Here is a 21,743-nt window from a genome sequence, read left to right on the forward strand (position 1 = left end):
ATTCAGTGTTTCTTCATCTCATTTCAGACCAGCAGGGCTTCTGGCGGTGCAATACCGAAGACGTGCCTGTCCTGATCACAAGGATTAATAGCGGGCACACTTTGAAAGGAGTGACTTGAAGAGGGTCAGAGCACCGGGGGCAGGCAGGGCCAGCACAGCACTGAGCTTTGCTTCACTGCTGCAGCACCCACCCTGCCTGAGTGCAGTCTGCTGTGCGACAAGCTGCTCCCACCTTCACGTGTCAGGACCTAAAGCCTTTCTTTGACACAGATTAAGGGCAATCCTGACAAATTCAAAACCAGATCAAGTGCAGTACTACAGTGAAATGAACTACTGGCCTACAAAGGCTCCTGGGCTTCTCATGGGAACAGCAGTTCTGCCCAAAATGTCCCTGTAATTTATGATCACAATAGCACACGGGTGAATTAGAATAAGGTCATTAACATTAATGCTTACATAAATAGCATTACTGCTTTTCGCAAAACAAGTAAATCATTATGAACTTGTGTCTAATTCTCATTAGCCACTATTTTGTAGTGTTTTTTATACAGATACATACATATATATGTATGTGCTTTCACACATGATATGAACTCAGACGCATTGCTTTGGGTAGCAGCTCTCCCAGGCTTCCGCTAACCAGCAACTGTGACTTCCCTCTAGTGGTCAATTATTTTTAAACGGTAATGATTGAAAACTGGGCTGCCTCTCACATTAAAAAACCAGTTCGGTTTGTGTATATATTTATATAAGCTCCCCTTTTGATTAAGTTGAGGGTCATTGCCTAATTTTAATAGATCAGAAGAGGCTGTTTTTTATTAAAGCAAAACTTTGGAGCCAAGCATCTGTTGGGAGCAAGCCAGGAAAGAAAAATAACCTCAGCTTAATAAAAGGTCTTGCTGGCTAATTGGCTCACTAATTGTTCAAGTTATATAATACACCCAAAAAGTGTGGCCAGTCCATGTCAGCTTTTTTCCCATTCACCTGTCCTCTGACTTGGCCAGAAACTGTTTAAATGGTTTCAATCTGCTGCCTTTTTTTTTTCCCCCTCAATTTTTTTTTCCTGAAGCTCTTCAAAAACATTCATTTTGGTATTCCAAGTTTGGGGTCCTCATCATGGAGGTTATTCATTTACCAAACAGTTTGTATGGCTCCTTTGTATCTTATCTCAACAGCTTGGAAAATGCCCACTGTGCTTACAGAACAGTTGTTTCCCAGGAGAGAGCTTTAACTTGCTTCATAAAATAAGGCAATTAAAGCAACTGCTTTGTGTGTTTGTCAGTCCATCTGCCTGAGTATTCCTCCTACCCCCAACCTACAAACTTACTGGCAGTTTTCTATCACATATGACAGAAGTTTCTAAGATTAGTAAGTCCTTCGAGCTTCTTGAAACAAAAGCTGAATGAATAGGGAAAAAACAAACTAACCCAAACTAAACCACAGAATTCTCTAGAAGGAGAATGCTGCACTATTAATCTGTTACATGCTGTTCATCAGCAACACAGAGGCCAGTCTACACCCAGCAGGTTGTGCTGTCCGAGACTGGTAAGGGCTTGTGCTGCCTCTCCCACCTAGAAGTTTCTTTTACAAGAAACCTGCAAAAATATACCTTTGTTTTTTTCATTTTCTCTGTCCCACCAGTTTCAGTTTTGCTTCCTCCTCTACTTAACACACCAAACAGGCTAACTTTTCATGCCAGCATGCCCTTGAGGCTTCTCCCACTACAGCACATATATTGTAGACCATCTAATTGGAATATATTCTGAAGAAGCCCATTAGATCTTTGCAAACACAAGGCAGAGAAGAAAGTATGAAGGGGGCTACTATCCTCTGTCAGGTAAGATGCTGGGTTTCAAGACCAAAGCCTTCCTCTTCAGAAGCCTCTGGAATGGGAAATAGGGCAGTACCCTCTGTAAGACACATACCAAGTACAGTTTATTATCAGAGGTAAATGCAGTTCATTCCTAGAGGCAGAACAAGACCTAGCAAGTTTTAAGAAGTTAGGCACCAGAATTAGACTGCCTAAGCTTTCCCTGTTGGAAGGCTCAAGTCCAAAACCCTGGGCATGCATATTTGTGCAACATGGCAGGCTGGGGACCAGGTATTTTTCCTCCTCTTCACCAATATCCAAAATATAATAGAAAGCCAGGCAGAATTAAATCCAATTTACAGCAGCAGAGCTGTCAGGGAAACCACACAACCTTCTAAACTTTTTTTCACCTGAGCTCCTCAGGATAAATGGAACAGGTCGAAACCTGGCCAGGTCCCACTGACAGGGGCTGTCTCTTGCCTTGCCTCACTCTCCAACTTGCAACATGCAAATCTAGTATTTGCAAGCTGGCTTCAATTCTATCCCGTGGGGGACAAAGCCAGTGCTGCCAAATTAACTCACAGTTGGGCAAACTTCTCTAATTGCAAATGAAGAATCCATCTTTTGGATATTAAACACGATATGAATGTTTTATCAGCTCATCTGAATGTGAGCATGGTAAGGAACTTTGTGTATATTTTTGTTGCCAAAAGTCATGAGATCACAAGGATCACAGTTCTCCTCCTTACTTACAGTCACAATGGATCACATCTACTGTCTGTCAAAGTCCTGTTGACATGTATTTATCTTGACAGTTTGGTCTAAAGTTTCCACTTCATGTGTACAAAGAGCAGCAAGAATCCCTTCAGAGATTAAAAAATGATGGCCCATAAGGTTTATTTGCACCTCAGGGGGCATCATTTGGGGGCAGATTCCTACAAGTAGGACATCCAGTTATTTCCATCTTCTCATGATACCAGTTGCTGCTTCTGCCAGCCTTCTGAAATGCTCTTCCCTATGGAAGGGGGAAGACTGAGAGAAGGAATGGGACAGAAACACAACAATTACTTTTCAGGAATTATTGAAATCTCATCCTCTTCCCACTTTTCTCCCTAGTTCTTCTTTCAGAGAAGAAAACAATTCCATACTGTAGATAGTATTTCTTTGTATATTATTTATATAGGCTCTGTCTTAAAATAGGCCAGGCAGAATATAAAGAGAATGTGGTACCCAAAGCTTCTGCCACTTTGCCTCTGCCACATGAAGCCACAAGGAAACTGTATTTTCCTAGGATCAATGTGAGAATAGATTACAAGAAAAATTGCCATTGGGGTATGCTCTTTAATTCCCTCTGGATTTACACAATCACTTCAGTGAGAAGAAAACTGAAAGCAAAGGTTCACTGTAAGGAAAATGTAGCAACTATATGTAATAGTTAGCACACTCAGGGGAACACGCACAAAGAACGTATGTGTGTCTCCAAAAAAGGTTATTGTATGAAATCTTTTGTCCCAACAAAGCCCGGGGAGCTCAGACCCCTCTTTTCAGGAATTAGTCTTTAATCAAAACAGAAACAGCTGTATTTCATATCTCCCAGTCAATGCAAAATGCTGGAAAAATCAAGAGATACCTGTACAGAGAAACAGGCAGCCCAGTTCTTGAGGGTGCCAGAACTGAGACTATGCAGATGACAAGGGCTGGAATAGCCACGGTTTTCCGATGACACACACAAGGGCTGACAGAATGGCTTCTGATTCAGTGATAAAATCCCTCTTTCCAGCATCATAGCCAAATATCAACACTGATGTATCTCCTGTTGCTTCTGGACCTCTTGGAATCCATCGCCTTCCTGCAGTCTTCCCTGCAGAGCAGCTGCCCTCCTGCCCAGTCTGTTTCCATTCACACACAGAATAGACAAAATCTGAAAAAAGCATTGCAATGGATTTTGTGCACTGTAAAAGACGTTACTTAAAATTTCCTCACTTCATGTACCTTTTAGAAACAGCCACCCAGAACTTTCTATGTCAGATAATTCCTTTAGGACACAAAATCCTGATTTGGGATCCTACCTGAGGGCTCTTAATTTTGAATTAACATTCTTATTTTCTCTTATTCACTCTTGCAGGTCTGGTTTTCTTCTTTGCAGAAATATGACTAAATAAAGCATCCATGGAAGTAAAATGTAAATAGCAGGAGTTTTTAATGGGAAATGGTCAGACAAATTCACATTTTTTCAAATGGTAGCCTGTAAAGATATGCAACTTTCTGTAAATAATTTGGCTGCAGTACCTGAAGTCCTATAGCACCATGGGAACGACTTCTGCCAGAGTCATTCCATGCTTTTGTCCGCTTTGAATTCTTAACTACATGGCGAATCAGATGTCATTTTTACTGCTAGTGTAAACAGAACAAACAGTGAAATTTTAAAACCACATTTATTTTTAATACAAAATCTGTTGCACTATTACAGAAGTGAGCCTGTATGTTTACCCCCACATGCACAGATAATTCAGCATCTACAATTAAATAAGAGTAAAATGGTATTTCTCTTTTACCAAAACCACTGGCAAATCTTATTAAGAAATGTTCTCTGTGTGCTTTGTAATCAGTGTTTGTAGAATTAATTTCTTATTTCGGTTCCCATTAAGAAAACTGATCAATGGAAAGATCAAAGGTGCAAAAGCAGCTTAATACAGCTAGCTTACTTCAGTTGTGCTTTACCTACAATATATACATGAAAGCTGCGAGGTGTACGGTCTAACGCAATGCACTGGCAAAAGCTCTGAACGGTTCAATTGGGAATCTGCAGTAAAGAAGCAGAACAGTTCACTATTTTGTTTTCACAGCAAAAAAAAAAATATATTTAAGTAGATGCTTTAAAATACCATGCACACCATTGGCTATAGTACTTCTTACACAGTACAATGTAAGCTTTCTTGGTTTGTCTGTAACACCTAGAAGCATATAGCATCTACGCTTTAAGTGTATTTACAAATTCAACAAAATATCTACATATAAAAAGCTTACTTAAAATTAAACTTGATGCAAGTTATGAAAAACCAATTTATTGGCAAATGAAACTGAGCATTCCTTCAACCATAGGTTGTTATAAAAATTTATATTTGGAGGTAAACATTTGATTGATATAGTAGGCAAGACAATAATTTTGTAACCAATCATGGTAACCCTTTACCACTAAACCATATCAGCACTTGTCAGATTGAGATCTGTGGTTCCCAGCAGTAACCCCCACACTGCTTCAGGGCGTAGATAATTACAAAGCTGCCACACTGATCAGGCCGGGACACAGAGGGAAATGCACTCTTGCTGGTGTAGTTGGCTGGTTTGGGTGTTTAACAATTTATTTTACAAGAGCTTGTACCTTGCTGTGTTAGTAAATAATTTAATTCTGGATTTGTTTTTGTTTTTATTTCATTTTTAGTTTTCCAAGGCCATGAAAACATGTTGTGCTGGAACTGTCTAGAAAGCACTGATTTTATTTTTAAAGGGAAAAAAAAAAATCATACTCTTCTCTGTGTAGTTTACAATATTTAAAACCTTCAATTTTTAGCACAACAGTTTCATAACACTTGTTTTCTTCACATTTTTACTTTATTTGGCAACGATAGTAGTCCGCTAATCACAGTTTACTGCACCAACTGATTTAATAGTACAGCACATTATGGAATGCATATTATATAAAGGCACTGAATGTATTTTGCCCTGTGTTTTCTGGAATATTTTCTCTCATTTTTATATTATTTTTTTTCTTTCTGTGACTGTACAAATTCCAAAATGCATTGCAATGCGTATCTTTTATGCCCTAAAATCAATTCAATGTATTTTGATGTAAAAATAGAACACTGTACTGCTGTAATACTTGATAGATTAAAAAGGCTATAAAGTAATAGGAGCAAAGAGCAGATAATAGGGTCTCATTAAGCATCAGCATATGCAAGTGTCATACTTAAATCATTTAGCAATTATATACTGTACATACTGTTCCTAACTGTCTTGCAAAAAAGACATATGATAGCTAGACATTAAGTCACCAATTTCACAACAATGTCCACAAAGACATTGAAGTTCTATATAATACTACTATAACACTCTGACAATGAAAACGGAATTCATATCCAGGGATCCAGCTGAGGACTGCATAACAAATTGTCAAACCATGTTTTTATAGTGTATGTGAGTTTATCTGTGAATTGTGTAGCTTTTTTTTTTGCTTTTTTTTTTTTATCATGCATTTTACTGTATTTTCAACAGGAAACAAAATTACAAGTTGATGTTATAGTTTGTGTCAGTTCCTTTTAAAAAAAGTAAAAATACTCAAGTTCTGAACAAAATTGGAATTTTGTCTTTTGATTCATAGTAACATATCACTTAATGTGTCATTATGCTGTAAACCTGTATTGACCTGCATATTCTCACAGCATTAACATCTTGTGGTGAAGAGCTCCATTACCTGCATGTTCATAGTAGGAGGAGGAGGATGTACAAGTGCTTTAAACAAATGGAAGATACAAGGGGATCAAGTTCTGTAGTTACACGAATGAATTCATGGCATTTACAGGAGAAGGAGCCTCAGAGCTTTCATTTCCTTCTGCAGGTTCTTTCTCTTTTTTGCCACTATATTGTCCAATAAAGGAGCCATCCTCATTGAACTGACCATTTACACCTTCTCCATAGTCAACTAAACTATCATCACTGTCTTCTTTTTTCACAGTTCTGTCTGAAGGTGTCCGGCTTCCTTTTTTTAGAGGTTTGTGATCCTCTGCATCACTGGAGACACAAACAAACAAACAAAAGGAATTAACTGATGTATAATATATTAGGACAAAGTCAGCCATGCATGCAGAGTTTATAAAAAGCATGTGTGCAGCCCTGTAATCCTTTAGTAAACCCACATCACATTGTAGAGCAAATCAATATGATGCAGTTGACATGAATACATGGTGTAGGAATGGTTTAAACAGAGAATGTCTTCTGTGGAGGTGGGGGGTGTTGTGGTTTCTTTCTTTTCTTTTTTTATTCCCCCATCGTGCATGACTTTTCAATGACAAGACCTGTGCCCTTGGCTTGGAAGCAATTTAGATGCAACTGCAAGCATTAAAAAGTGGGCTGTAAAGTTACATAAATAAATAAATAAATTATTTGTTCTCCAAAGTAACGAGCTTATGATGTGCCGCGAAGTTAGTCTGTTAAACTTCTTAATTTCTTTGACTCCTTGAACATGAATGAAGAATGAATCTGGTTAAATGAAATATACTGATTTTTTTTTTTTTACTAGTGTAAGAAAATAAAAGTGCTGCATTTCAAATAATTTGTTACAAAATGCAGGCCAGACTTGCAATTTTCAACCTTACCTTTCAAGAGACCTACATATTCCATTAAAAGGGTGCAGAAGAAACAAATGAAAATAGCCTAAGAAGAAAAGCAAAGTCCATATCCTGATAGTGATCCGTATTTTATCAATAATAAGTTGCTCTTAAAATTGCTAAAACATTTACTGTACTACAGGTAAAGCAACAATTTAGCTTACAGTAGCTAGAGCTGAGGAACTGAGAGCATGCTTAGCGTTTTTCATTATTTATCAGATCAATCTCCCTATCCTAATCCATAACTGGTAACATGTTCTGACAGTGATGTTAGAGATTTGGAGGACAACAGGAAATGGAAAGGAAAGAAAGGGAAGATATCCCCACAGCAAAGTACTGTGATCTTTCTCTTGTCAGTGGAAAAGCTGCAAGCACCACCAGCATCCTCACATAAATCTGCAGTTGTGGTAGGCTTGCATTTCTTGAAATAGACATAGTTGGGCTCTTTTTGGAATCCATTACACTGCACTTCAGTTTCAAGATAAAGATTTCAGCAACAACTCCAAAGCATTTTGAATTAAACCCCACTATTGCCAGCTGCACTTCTTTGTGTAATTATTTACCTTTTCTTAACTAGAACATATGACTTTATTTGCATATAGGGTACAAAAGAGTTAGTGATTTTTGGTTTTTATTTAAAGACTCCCACCTTACAGAAGATATAGAGAAGCATGCACAGAATAGCAAAGAACTTAAAACGTATTTTACAATATCCACAATACTAGACTGAATATATATTCAGCAAATTATTTTACCTAATTCCTAAACCCAAGTATCTTAGCTCTTCCAACAATGTATTTTCTCTTTTTTTCTAATTGATATCTCTGAACACCTGGAGAAATCATATCTACATGGCATATAGAAGGTCGCACGGATTATATTGTTAGCTAACAGATGCCCTGTTGAGAAACGTTTCACCATTGCTAGAAAACCATCACACCAATTTTCCATCAAGTTGCTTCTCCTCATCTCATCACCGTTTTTGGCTTTTGAAGTTACCACTAAAAGAAGTATACCACTATACTCTAAAAGAAGTATACCTCTAATATGCACATACTTACAGAAAAAGCATACTAGAAATTTTATCCCTCTCTGCATACACAAGAAAGAAGTGGTAGGACTATTCATCTTTTTAACAAGTAAGAAAACCTTCTTGTTTAAAATACACAAAGGCAAAAGATTTAAACTTGACTGTATCAGTCTTGACTTTGTTTTTAATTATTGCTGTGTACATGGCACAAGGATAAATATCATATAATTGACCTTCTGTGCTCACTGATAATGTAAACATATAGGCTAGTAACATTTAAAAGAACACTACTCCAAAATGTCAAGCATCCAGCAGCAAGGTGAAAATGTTAGAACACTGCAAACACAAGCAGATTACAGGGACATTACTGAAGAGAGTTCATTTCCGAAGGACTCTGTATTTAAAAGGCCGAAGACAGAATCGAGTATGTCAAAAATCACACACAATGTAGTTACTCCACAGCCCTCATCAGAGGACATTAGAGCCATGAAGACAGGTTATTCAAGCCAAATGAAGATCAGACCCTCACTTTCAAATAGTAAGTGGATGTACTCCCCAAATAAAGAATGACCTGCAATGGTTAATGCTTCTGGGTAATCCCATGAAGTAAAGAACATTGCACATACGGTTTGCTGTATCATTTTAGGTAAACAACTTCATAATTGCTTATGCCAAATAGATTAAAATTACATTTGTACCATATTCCAACTGGTCAAGAAACTGTGCAATATTCTAAATTGTGGCCCTACCCACTGTAATTCACTAGTCTGGATAATACAGTATATAAATAATACATTACCACTGTATTAAAAATATGCACATTTTTGTGTTTAATCCAATAAAAAGTTTTATTTTAATTTCTAACTTAGATAAATCTGGGTACAGGAACTTCTGCTTTGTGTTGCTCTTAGGGTTTTCTTGTTTGAATTTTTTGTAAACAAAGTTTATTTATAGGGCAAACAAAGAAGAAATACACAGTTGGTTGCACTGTGTCTGTGATTTTCCTACATTTTAGTAAGGATGCAGATTCTACTGTCTGCATAATTAAAAACAAACAAACAAACCTGCAGATTTACCCAGAAGTGTACCTGCACGGAGGTGAGTGCTGGTGTGAGAGCACAATTACAGCAGATACAAAATCAAGTCTGAACGTGGGGATTCCCTCCCTTTTTGCACTATTCATGTCCAGAAAGAAGTTCTGCCAAATCTCTGGCAGTGGAAAACCAAGTGTGATTATCCAGGATGCTTTCCCCTCCTTGTTCAGGCAAAGGAAACATATGCCATGGTACTATTTATTCTTTATCAAACTGGGTTATGACTCTTGTATTAGATGAATACAATGTTTTGGGTGGAAGGGAAAGAAACAAAGGAAGAAAGAGTTAAAAAAAAAACCCAACCCGACAAAAAACGCAGAAGAAAACAAGCAGGACAGAGAGAAAAAAGGTGAAGATATCAATGTTTTGGACAGCACTTTCTTACCCTGGAGGTGCAAAATTGAGAAGGGGCTCTGGTGCTCTGGGGAAATGAATGTATTTTCTGTTTGCTGCCAAGAAGCAAACTGAAAAAGCCGCTGAATTGCATTATTAATATGGATGCCTAAAGAACTATTGAACACTTTAGGCTGTAGAATATATAATATTATATTACAAAAACATGTTAAAGCCATTAATTTTGATACAGTACCTGCAATATTTGCTAATCTTGCTTACAACTGTTCATAAAACTATTCCAAAATACAACCAGGATAGATTACAATTACTTTCAGTATTTGTTTGTGGTTTTGCTTGCCGACTTTTATACTTACTTAGTGTAAAATCATGAAATAAAAAGTAGAGTGCAATTGGGTTGACTAAGATTATAGTGGGAAACCGAAGTTTTTGAAAAGTGTCATGTATGCAGTACATAGAATTAATAGTGAAACAACAAGTACTGGCAGGGAACAAAACAAGAAGGGAGAATGGGTATGGGTTCTATATTTAGATTAGACAGCCATGAAAGTTAAGTGTAGTGATACTTTTATTATTTGTTGTCTTACAAATAAATTCCATACTAGTAACTTTTTAGGGATGAAAGTTTCTCAATGAAGACTGACACGTAGAAGTCATTTTGGTAAGTACTCGTAGATACCACACACATTTCTTGCCCTTTTAGTAAGAAAAGTATCTAATGTCAAAGCATATTCTAAAAGCATGATTAAAATATTTTAAATGAACAATTGCTAATATGTGAATATGTGCTTCTTTTTCTTCTTAGTTTAATAAAACATATCAAGCTTACAGCTAACGATTAAGAGATGAAAGAAATAAGGACGTGACAACAATGTGTAAGTGCAAAGTACAAACTTATTTTTTAAAAAAAGTAATTCCATTTCACAAGCTCATCAGTTATTGAAAAAGTATGTACCTTGAAATCTCCTTTCTTCTTTCAACTTTTCAATTTTTCTTCCTTAGATATGGGTACATGCAGCAACCAGTCAGAATGGGGAAGACAGTTTTACGATGGCTCTGCAGTCCAGCAGGCAACTAGTTCCCACCAAACTTTGCCACATTCATGGACATGCAAAAAGACTCAATATATGGTTAGCAATATACTATTTTTCCTTATAACATAACTGTCAGAAGAAACGCAGCATAAACCAAACAAAATGGCTAAAGCATTCTGGGCTATTGGATGAAGGAGTATGCAGAAAACTGTTCGCAGGAAATTCCTTCTTCTGTGCCCTCAGGTGAACAACCCAAAATTTTAAGTATAAGTGGTCACGTAAAGCCACAGAAGTACCTTAAATCAGGGCTGCCCTGCATGCTTCAGGAGAACCTCTGCCCTAACACCTAACAGGTTTCTGCTCATGCTCCTAAACTGACAGGATTGTGCAGATGAAAAATGCTTTCCCTATACACTTATGCACCTGTATCAATCCAGACTTCAACACATTTTATTGTTTCTCATCTAGCTAAAACATAGGCACATCTATACTAGTTTTCTAACTGTTTTTTATTTCAGCATCTGTAAAACTCAATCTTCAATCCTGGCAGAAGATGGAAAAACTGGGAGATTAAGCTCTGGCTTTAATAGCAATGGGTTGAAAAAGCTGTTGTTAGTCAAAAAATCTGACCATCTCCTTGTGAAAATTTTAAAGAAAAATCTTTAGAGAAATTCAACCAACTTTCCACATTTGCTATTTCTGGTGGAATATTATACAAAGGAAAATCAAAGCACTTATCTAAAAAGTCGTGACACAGATGTTCAAGAACTAAAATAAGTGTTAATGAAGGTACATGTGTGTAAATGAGGACACAGTAAGAACACTGCCAAATCAATCGGACTGTTCAGATACAAGAACTCCTAAGGCAGTTCACTGACATAATGTCTTGCATGAGAGGGGACCAAGCTCAGATTTACACTGCTGAGGCACAAAACATTGTGAGGTCCTCCTGGAAACACACCTAAGCTGCAACAGAACTTGAATAACTACAAGAGGAAAAAAAATACGATTGTAGTTACTAATTATATTTTCATTTTTAATCAACCCAGAACAAGAAGGAAGAGTAAGAGATCATCTAGCAATTTCAGAACTCTTCACCAACCATTTCCAGAAAGTTTCTCATAGCATATCCAAGAATTTCTAGGAAATATATTGTTTGTGTCAGAATGTTGAAGGAAAAAGGCAAAAAAATTCAACAAAATGTGCAAACATACTGTGTTACTGCACTAGCAGTCCTACTACTGCAGTGCCTTGCCCTGATTGATCTTCTTAAGAACACTTTGCAGACTGCAATTTGATGCTAGACTTTCATACTTCCTGTGAAGTTAACTAAGAAATGAATGCTTGCAGTCACTCCCTACCCATGAATCTACAGGTCTTCTACAGAAATTTCTTAATTTCTCTTGATTTAGGGCCCATCGTGGAAATCTAGGCTGTTTTATACACTGACCTGAACAGGAGCTCTAGAGAGTCTTTAATTTTAATTTACATAAACATACACTTGTGGTACTTCTTGTATTTCTTGCAGTTTCTTGGTGTAAGCATTGTGTCCACAATTTGCTATCTCAGTCTTCTACAACTCAGGAAACCACTGGGATGGTACTGCAGTTAGCTATAGAGGTACTGTTTTCCCTCATTATGTAAAAGCACGTATTCCTCCAGTCACAGGGACATAGTGTACCCGTTCATTCTGTAGTTCCTGAAGCACCTGCATTTCCTTAAGCATTAATTCCTTTGTTAGATCGATATGGCAGGAAATCTGATGTTGGCTGGTTCTGCACAAAGTATGCTCTTTGATGAAATTGAAGAGTGCAAAACTGCAAAAGAAGTCCAAGCCATCCCAACAATACTGAGAAGCACAGAAATTGAATGTGACAGAAACCTCCTCTAAAATTGAGAGCTATGACTTCTCTAGAACATCTTAATTAGTCATTAAGATTTAAGTATTTTAATAATGTCAATCTTATTTTAAAAAAACTAATTTTCTAAGCAATGAACTTGCTTGTCAGAAATACTGAGGGCTATTCAGTATAAATTTCCAAGTCTTTCACCCTGCCCAGTTTCTGAGAAAGGAGGAAGCAAATCTATGTTCTTAGAAAGTTCCTCTTGATGGTCTGGTGTCTCTCTGAAAGTGAGATGTCCTTTTGTACTTGGCATGAAATGACTGTGAGACGTTATACTTTCCCTTCCCTCCTTTAAACTTTGGAGGAGAACGCAAGTTGTTCAGACACTTGTGAGAATAAGAAAATGAAGAGCTTCCAAGAGAGCTCTTTTTTTTCAGCTGACGTAAGGAGTGTTTGTGTTCTGAGAAATCCTTTATGATCTGGACCAAGGATTCACCAAATAGCTTGCCACCTGTGTATGGTAAAGACAGCAGTTTACATTTTAGATCTACCAATGAGGCCCAAGGACGTAGCCATATAGCTCTCCAGGCTACAGTGAGGCATGCAATATTTTTGACGGTGAGTCTAAGAGAATCCTCAGCTGCATCATGGATAAAATTAGCTGCAATTTTACACAGCCTGCGTTTCCTCTGCATGGCACCACATGCGACCCATTTCTTTCTGAATCTGGCTTGTTCTTCCTCCAACCATATTAGTAACGCTCTAGAAGCGTAAGTGCTGTAGATAGATACTGCAAGCTGGGCTGCAACAAGCTTGAAAGATCTTTTAATTGCTTCCTCAACCTTTCTATCAGTAAGATCTTTAGGGAGAGCATCAGTATTAGCAGGTATTGATAGTACAGAATCACCAGTAACCAAAGCTCTGTCTACCTGAGGCAAGGTCCCCCACAAAACAGCTTTATCCACTGGGAAAGGATAGAGCTTATGTAGGACTGCTGGGGCTTCATGCTTTGCCTCAGGATTACCCCAAATCTTACAGACAAGATCTTCCACAGTTGAATGGATAGGAAGTGCATTATTCACCTTGCCTTCTTCAGATGGGAGAAATAGTTCTTCTGAAGCACATTCAGATTTGGAAGATTTTAGCATTAACACTCTCTTTATATGCTTGAACAGAAAATTCTGGTTTTCTACGTCAAATTTACGCAGCGGATCTGGTCCTTGTTGGTCTTCTGTAGGAGACTCAGATGACACTTCCTCATCTTCAGGGGATGACTCAATCTCCAAGGCCTTGACAGACTCAGATTTTTCCTTCCCAGAAGCTGTTTGATCATTTAAACTGCCCATATGGTCAGACTCAAAAGTTTGGGAACTGCTCCCACTAGCTTCTAGAGGAACCACTGGAACTTCTGTAATTGGTACCCCGGGATGTTTTACTGAATGGGACCTAGCCTGTGCCACAGAAGTTATACTTTGTCTGGCTGCTGTCAAAGCATCCTTTAAGACAGTAGCTAACTCAGGCAAAATTACAGATTTCATTAATGAATTCTTGTCAGATTCAGAGAAGTGAGTAGTAGTAGAAGGTCTTACCTTCCTGTGGCAGGAGCTCTGCATGTCTTCTGAATCTGAGCTGTAGTCTGGGGTCTGGCTGAACCAGTGTTGGAGAGAAGAATGCTGCCTTGCCAGTGAGCCATGAACTGAGTTGCAGCTGAGGGGTTGCTGGAAAGGGGATTGCTGTCCTGCCTGAGAATCTGAGCCCTCCTCCAACCCCGTTATCTGTTGCTCAGAAGCATGATGTCTAGAGCCATGCCTGTACTTCCATTCGTCTGGCCTCTTTTCCTCTCGGCAGAGGGAAGCAGAGACAGAACTAACCCTTGCAAGCTCTGAAGACTGCCTAGCTCTCCTCCTGGTGTAGGAGGTCTCTGATCTGGTGCTGGAGTATTGATCCCCTGACCTTCTGAAGAAGTTGGATCTGTCAGATCTCACAGACTTTGCTTTGGTAAATACAGGGTCTGCTTCAGGAGAATTGGCACAGCTACCTTTTCTTTTCTTTTCCTCCAGTTTCTTTCCTGTCCAAGTAGACATGGACCTGAAGTGATGAAAAAAGTTCAAAATACTCGAATTCCTAGATCTTTCAAAAATTACTTTTTTTTTCAAGGGAAACCCTATACCCTTTTTCCTCAAAGAAGCACTGCATCATGACCAGTTCCATGTGAGGCAGACAAACTGGGAACTGAGTGGCTGCAGTGATGCTGGGCTGCAGAGAGATATCTTCTGTAATCTGACTGGTTGCTGCTGCTGCCCTGTCTCTAAGGAAAAAAGAGGAAAGCCCAATATAGACTAATTACACAGACATACATTTTAGAAAGGAGTTTTTGCATATTAAATAGGATGAGCTCTTTTATGTGAACAAGTATGAAAGCTTGGCATGCATCTGTCCATATTCACTAGATATGACGTGGGTAAAGACATTATAAAAACATTTAATAAAGTACGAAATGATTCTATAGATTAACTCAAGCTACTTAAATATGGAGACATACATTCAAATCTTGCTACAGGTTACACATGACAGCAGACTTGAATAATCTTATGCTATGCCTGAGAAAACAGGTATTGAGGTCATATTATTTGTACAATTCTGTATGAAGGTCAGTTTCTGCTGCTGAAGGTTCCATGTATCAGAAAACAGTGGAGCAAAAAAGGAGAATACAAAGTGGATTGCCTAGGAGAACTTACACAGTACTTATTTACCTCTGCTTCCAAACAATGCTTCACACTTCCCTTTTTATGAGCTGAATTTAAATTAATCTGTATGCACTTAACGCTGTAATACAATACTATTCTGAACTCATTAAGCTAAGAACAGAGTATCTTCTTTTTTTTTTTAATTAAGGAAGAATGAACAGAAACTGCTCTCTGGCATTCAGAACTGTAAATCTATTGCAGTCAGATCAAGATATGCAGTTCCCTTATATGAAGAAGCCGTGGCAACAGAGTAGATCCTTCTTGAAAAAACTCATTTTTCTATGTACATTTGTAAATGTCACATCTTCAAAATAACAAAGGGCTTTTACAATGCTTTTGACAAAGGAATACACTATAAAATTATAACACCCATCTAAAATATAATGGCATTGACATATTTAGAAAATAATAACATTATTTCCTGTACTAATGAAAAAATGACAACTAAAATGATGCTTATTTAATAAGCTACACTCATAATTGTCATATGAACAGACTGCCAAGGCATGCTTTTTCTGATGCCACTGGATTCAGACTACATTTACAATAAAGGGAGTCAGGAATAAGTGCTGCGTTGCATGCTTTGAAGCTGCTTGCTATGTATCTTGTACTGAAATACATGAAGGGAGTTTTATTTTTCTTGTATGACATTCCTTCACCTCTGTGTATATAATTGCTTGTTACTGGATTAGGGGTTAGTACTGGCAGCCATTTTAAATGCATTTGTTTGTAACACAAAATTGTCTTTATTAGGCTTTTCAGAACTGTATTTTCAAACACCATAATGCTAAATGTGCCTCAACTGAAAAGACACTGTATCTGGTATTCTAACTATCTGAAAATGGAGTTGTAAATGAAGATTACTCACTTTGAGAGCACTGTGTTTGAATCTTTGATTTCACCTAGTGAATGGCTTATTCTAAGCTTGGATGTTTATTTTGCTTTTCTAATGGTGTGGTTGAAATGATATCTATACACCACTGGATACAGAATCTTCGTAAACACACAAAAAAAGTTAGTTCTGAATTATTAAGTGTGATATTATATACAGTACGTGTGATATGAACAGTGAACATTACAAACCACATCAGTTGCTCACCTGTATTCACCAAATGTTCCATCATCTTCCTTCATAGGTTGTATTTCTGGATCAGCATGTGCATCCTCCTTTTCCTTCACTAAAATATTGAAGGAAAAGATCTGTTAATTAATTATATAATGCAAGCACAAAATACTATGTATCATTCTGCATTAGTAAAACATTTTAATGCTTTTTTTAAGAATTACTAATATTGGAAAAAATATGCATGGTCTATTAAGCAAAGCAAAACCACCTACACTGGAACCTAAATTTAACACAATTGTATCTCTTGCATGTCCTTCTTATAGGTTTAGTCATAGTTCACTGATGGGAATACATCCATGCCTGTGACTTGTCCCTATTAAAAAAAAAACAACTGTGTAGCACTGTGCCTTTTGACACAGAAAACTGCTCCCACCTAAGACAGACTTTTTATAGAATACATGTATTTCTGTAAGTTAAGATTGTTGGCAGAGTAAAATAATATACTGACTTACAGAATTATCTTTACAGTGCTTCCCTTTGCCTTTTCATTTCTGTTTTTCTGGCCACTCCTCAAATATTTCCCTTGTTTAGCAGACACAGTTACATAATCCAATATATAATCTCTTATTTTTTTCTCTGGTAATTTCCACACTTAATTTGTACATCATTAGCTTATGTGCTGTTACTTAAGATGATATGAATCATTCCTGACAGTATTTTCTAACTCTGTAATTACTATAACTCATAACACCTTGAAATGTATCTGACTGCTAGAATTTCACACTAACATAATTTATTACTTTATTCAAACTATAGGCAATCTCAAGATGACATGCTAAAATTACTATGGAAAAGACTTAATAACTTTGTGCTTTGTATTTGTCACTATCTGTGCAACAATACATTTTCAATTACATGTGTATATACATACGTATGGGTGCATTAAAAAAGGAATATCTTACATCTAGTAGTTATGTAGAAGCAGAAAAAAAGAAGGGCATAGCAGGGATGTTCACAAAGTAATGACAACCTTGGCATCCAACTGTCTTCTACACTTTTACTCGAATGGTGTTTTATGGTCCCCTAGATGGTGGCTCACCCAAAGTTCCCCCTACTCTTTTCAGTTTCATCACTTTACATCACTTGTTTAATTCTCCTGATTTTTCTTCTGTTTTCTCAGTTATCTCCACAAAGAGTAATTTTTCCTACATCCTTTGTAATCTCATTTTCTCTTTAAAAAAATGAAATATTTGGAAAAAACAAAGATGATGTCTTCAGCCCATCATTCAACTCTGTGTAGCAATGTGTCTTCACAGGCATAGGTGGTTGGGACAGAAGCTTCCCTTACTTAATTTTTGCTACGACTAGAAATTTTTTCTCTCTCCGTAAAACAGTTAGATTTGGCAGAGTAAGGTTCTTGTGTTTTATCTTCTTATAAAAATAATCTGCTAAGTTAGGTTCAGCTGTAAAGATTTGCCTACGAGAAGTTTTTAGTTTAGACACTAGCTTAGACACTAGTTTTCAGAAGTGCACTGGTCAAAACAAGTGAGAGAAATTAAAGCATATTATGGATTATTTTTGTTTCTTGTACTTTTGTAAGTGCTTCCATCTTTTTCACGTCCAAATTGACAATATAAACTTCAAGAAGTTTGAGCTGACTTTAAATAAACATTCTAGAGTCTGGATAACTATATAATTTCTAAACCTTTGGAGTCTGCAACATAGAACAGATTTTTTTCATGAAAACAATATTTTGCAATAAATTTAGCCATTTTGCTTTCTACTGTAGTTAGGAGAGGAGAAAGAAATATCACATTACTCTTTGATGCCCACTACAAGTTTATTCATTTCCACTCATACCTCAACAGCTGTTCTGAGATCCTATCAGTCAGTACTAGGCGAACTGGTTGTCACTATCCTTTTCAAGAAAGCCTTAGTCTATGGACCTACTACATAAACAGAACTGTAAGACTGGTGAAAGATATATGTAAGATACATATATGCAAACATACACACATACATGGCTTTTATGATATGTACACCAAGAGGAATGAGAGTTTTGGTAGAAGATATACATTGTGTAGTTCTAATTTTAATTATAATTCATAAAATCTACTTGGCCATTCCTAGGCCTAATACTGAAAAAAAAAAAAAAAAGCAAAACCAAACAAACCTGAGAAACTTTTACAAAGAAGAAACTTTCAGAAGAAAAAACATCCTAACTGCAGGACGGTAACTTCAAATTTAGCTGCAAAAATGCAGAGGCTAAAAACAACACAGATTATAAGGAGGGTAATGTATTTAAGACAAAATAACATATGAAGGGATTTGTCCTATGAAATGCATTCCCAGTACTTTAAAGTAACAAGGTGGCTATGATCTGGTATATGTTTCCACACCAAATAAATTCTAACTCAGCTCATTTTATTGAGTCAACTCCATCTTCATTAGACTTCAGAAAGTGGAGTGTGCAATATTGGTTGGAGGACCACATACCTCAAACAAAGCTCAAACCTCTCTAGAGAGGTACTTTTCTTACACTTAAATGGATTTAGGTTTTTTACCAATAGGCAGATTGCTCCTGACAAGCCTCCCAAATGATAACACTAATTAATCATATATACAGAGCATAAATGTAAACCAGCAGCAAATTTAATTTCTCCAGAATACCTGAGATGCCTTAATGGATTACCAGCAGACAAGTTTTACACTCATGGTTATATATCTTACCTGGATATTTGCCACCTTTATTCCGCCTTATGAAGCAAACAATCAGTAATATCAAGATCAGAAGAGCAACAGCACACATAAGACCAATGAACCATCCTTGAGTAGCTATGTCTACCTGCCGACTTGCCATTGCTAGAGAATAAAAGAAGAAAAATGAAATGTTTTGGTGCATTTAAATGCTACACTAATTCAGACGAATAACAGCCAGTATACATTGTTTATTAAGGAATAACATTCACCAGGAAAATCAGTATTAAGAAAAATAGTGACACTGTATTTTGTGAACATTTTCATTATTCAAAATGTTTCCAAGTATATGTGCACAGAACTTACTTTTGAGTAAAGAATTCTGCCAACATTTAAGCTTTGCAACTACTTTTCAAAATCTGTGCACATACTATATTGCTTTCTGCAAACCTCAAAACTATTCTCAACCATTTTATGTTAATTAAACTACTAAAATGAAATTGCAAATTATAACTCACGCAAACATGTCGACTGCATTCTCAAAATGAATAAAAAGCCAACACTCATTAGCTAATGCAATCCCATCAGTCTGAAATGGGGAAACAGATGGGTCATTCAAGGCCCTAACATTCAATTTCAACTGAAAATCAACAATGAAGCATCCTTTAAAGCCTTATTAAGCATTATGTTTTCTTCCCCTCCTCAAACCCATACCTTACCCTACAAATTACGATGATTGCCATGATTTAGAATTAGTGAAGACAAAGCAATTGGGAAGCCTTTCCTTGACATTGTTTCTCTCCAAACGCTAACTCTAGCAGCAAGATAATGTAAATGATAAGCAAACTACACAGGAAACACTACAGTCACTAATAAAGACAGGAATTATCTGTGCAGTCTGGGGGTAGACCCCTCCTACTGGTTTCCAACACAATATGGGGATTTTCCTGGTGAAACTTATTTACTACTCCGCTGTTTGGAAACACACTACAGGCAACCGGCAATAGGATTTGCTATTGGGACAAGGTGAGACGCGTAAAAGGAGTTAGGTATGCATGCTATAGACAGAAGCCATGAAGTGGAGGACATCCATCCAAACCTATCTTGTTCTTTCTTCACCTTCTCCTCCAGCCCAAAACCCAAGAGTTTGAAACCCTGTGAAGAGTTGCCCAATAGACCTCTCTCTATTAGAGAAATAAAGACAAAGATCACATTCCCACATGAATAAGGAAAGTGATATGCAAAACACTTCCTATGTGTAATTCATATGGCACTTTGGTTTAGCATTTGTTTTTTGTGTTTTGTTTTGTTTTTCTGTAATGGCTTCATGAGATAAGGTATCAGATTCTTCACAGCCAGTACATTACCTAGAATTTTAGTAAGAATCAGTAGTACTTCAGATCTCAGTTTAGTACACATTTTGCACTAGGACCAGATAATATTTGAGCCTTTCAGTCAATCTCTTCGTTTGGATGCTGCGAGTACATCAGCTCTCATGGCACAGTATGTTTCATCCATATCTTCTAGGGAAGGTCTTTAGACTTGCTTCCACTGAAGTGGAAGACCCAATGCATGAATAGCTTTACACACAGAAATGTGAAAGTCCCAGAGCCCAATAAGCATTTCCATCTCTCCTTAGAGATCTGCTTTCCAGGGAAGGCTCATAAAAACACATCACAGAGAACCTCTTTTCAGTGGAGTGCTGACTGTTTTCTAGCCACAATTCCAGGTGATACAGCATAAATTCTTCTCCTTACAAAACATGTTGGATGACAACTGGGAATAGTCCTGTGCTGGTGCTGTCCCTGGAACAATACCTGAACCTTGCTTGGCAAACAGCTAGCTGACAAGAGACTGCACTGGGCTGGCAAGCACACTAACCATAAAATGTAACAATATGCAGTTATAGGCCAGAATTCAAGCCCATGTCTCAATGTTATTTACTAGTTAAGGCTAGGCTGAGACAGCTGGCTTGGAAACATCAGCTCCCATTGGTCCTAGATTTCCGAGTGTTTTCCACGGTCTCTATGAAAACTCTAAGTACCTCCGATGCCTGGAGACAGTATCCACCCTCCATTCCATAGCGAAGACCAATGTGTATTCTATGTTAGAAGTACTAGGCTAAAATTAACTCTTTATTTTGCTGCCTCTTTTTGGTCTTACTGGGCAAAGTTATGACTTGATTTTCATGTAAGCAGGTCAATGAATTAATGTGCCTGGTTATTGTGGAGTTACAATTAGGAGATTTCCCAACCTCTGTTTAAGAATATCCTTTCCGATATTTTTGAAACTACTCTTTCTTATATGCACAAAAATTCAAGCTATTTTGCATTAAAATGTCTACATGTTATACAAATATATATAAATGTATCTTTTTTATATATATATTTCCACTTCATATACCATATATAAATATATGAATATATAAGTGGCAGTCTTAAAAAACAAGATCACAAAGGCAATCTTCCTTTGAATTATAAATAAAATTGAAACAAAATTTTATTTCCACATTAAGCTTAAAATTATTTTTAGTTTTGCCCATATGCATTTATAATAAGGCATTAAAGGTTGTATAATACATACTGTGACAAAATGCAAAAGCACATTTCACATTCAAATGTAGTAAGAAATATCATCAAGCAAAACAATTCATGCATAAAAGTATGCGAGACAGATGGGAAAG

The 21,743-nt window shown here is 37.1% G+C and overlaps 1 protein-coding gene across 1 annotated transcript in view; it reads right to left on the minus strand.

Moving 5' to 3' along the window:
- Positions 1-6,073: 6,073 nt before the first annotated feature.
- LOC104409790 (neuronal cell adhesion molecule) overlaps positions 6,074-21,743 on the minus strand; it is a gene marked incomplete at its 5' end in the record, with an annotated part of 34,344 nt that continues 18,674 nt past the window's right edge. The window contains 4 exons of the mRNA XM_010019760.1: positions 6,074-6,598; positions 7,183-7,194; positions 16,397-16,475; positions 19,094-19,225. Coding sequence (XP_010018062.1) covers positions 6,361-6,598; positions 7,183-7,194; positions 16,397-16,475; positions 19,094-19,225 — 461 coding nt within the window. The remainder of the gene's footprint in view (positions 6,599-7,182; positions 7,195-16,396; positions 16,476-19,093; positions 19,226-21,743) is intronic.

Source organism: Nestor notabilis, unplaced genomic scaffold, assembly GCF_000696875.1.
Source record: "Nestor notabilis isolate BGI_N333 unplaced genomic scaffold, ASM69687v1 scaffold32878, whole genome shotgun sequence".
NCBI classification, from domain to species: Eukaryota; Metazoa; Chordata; class Aves; order Psittaciformes; family Psittacidae; genus Nestor; species Nestor notabilis.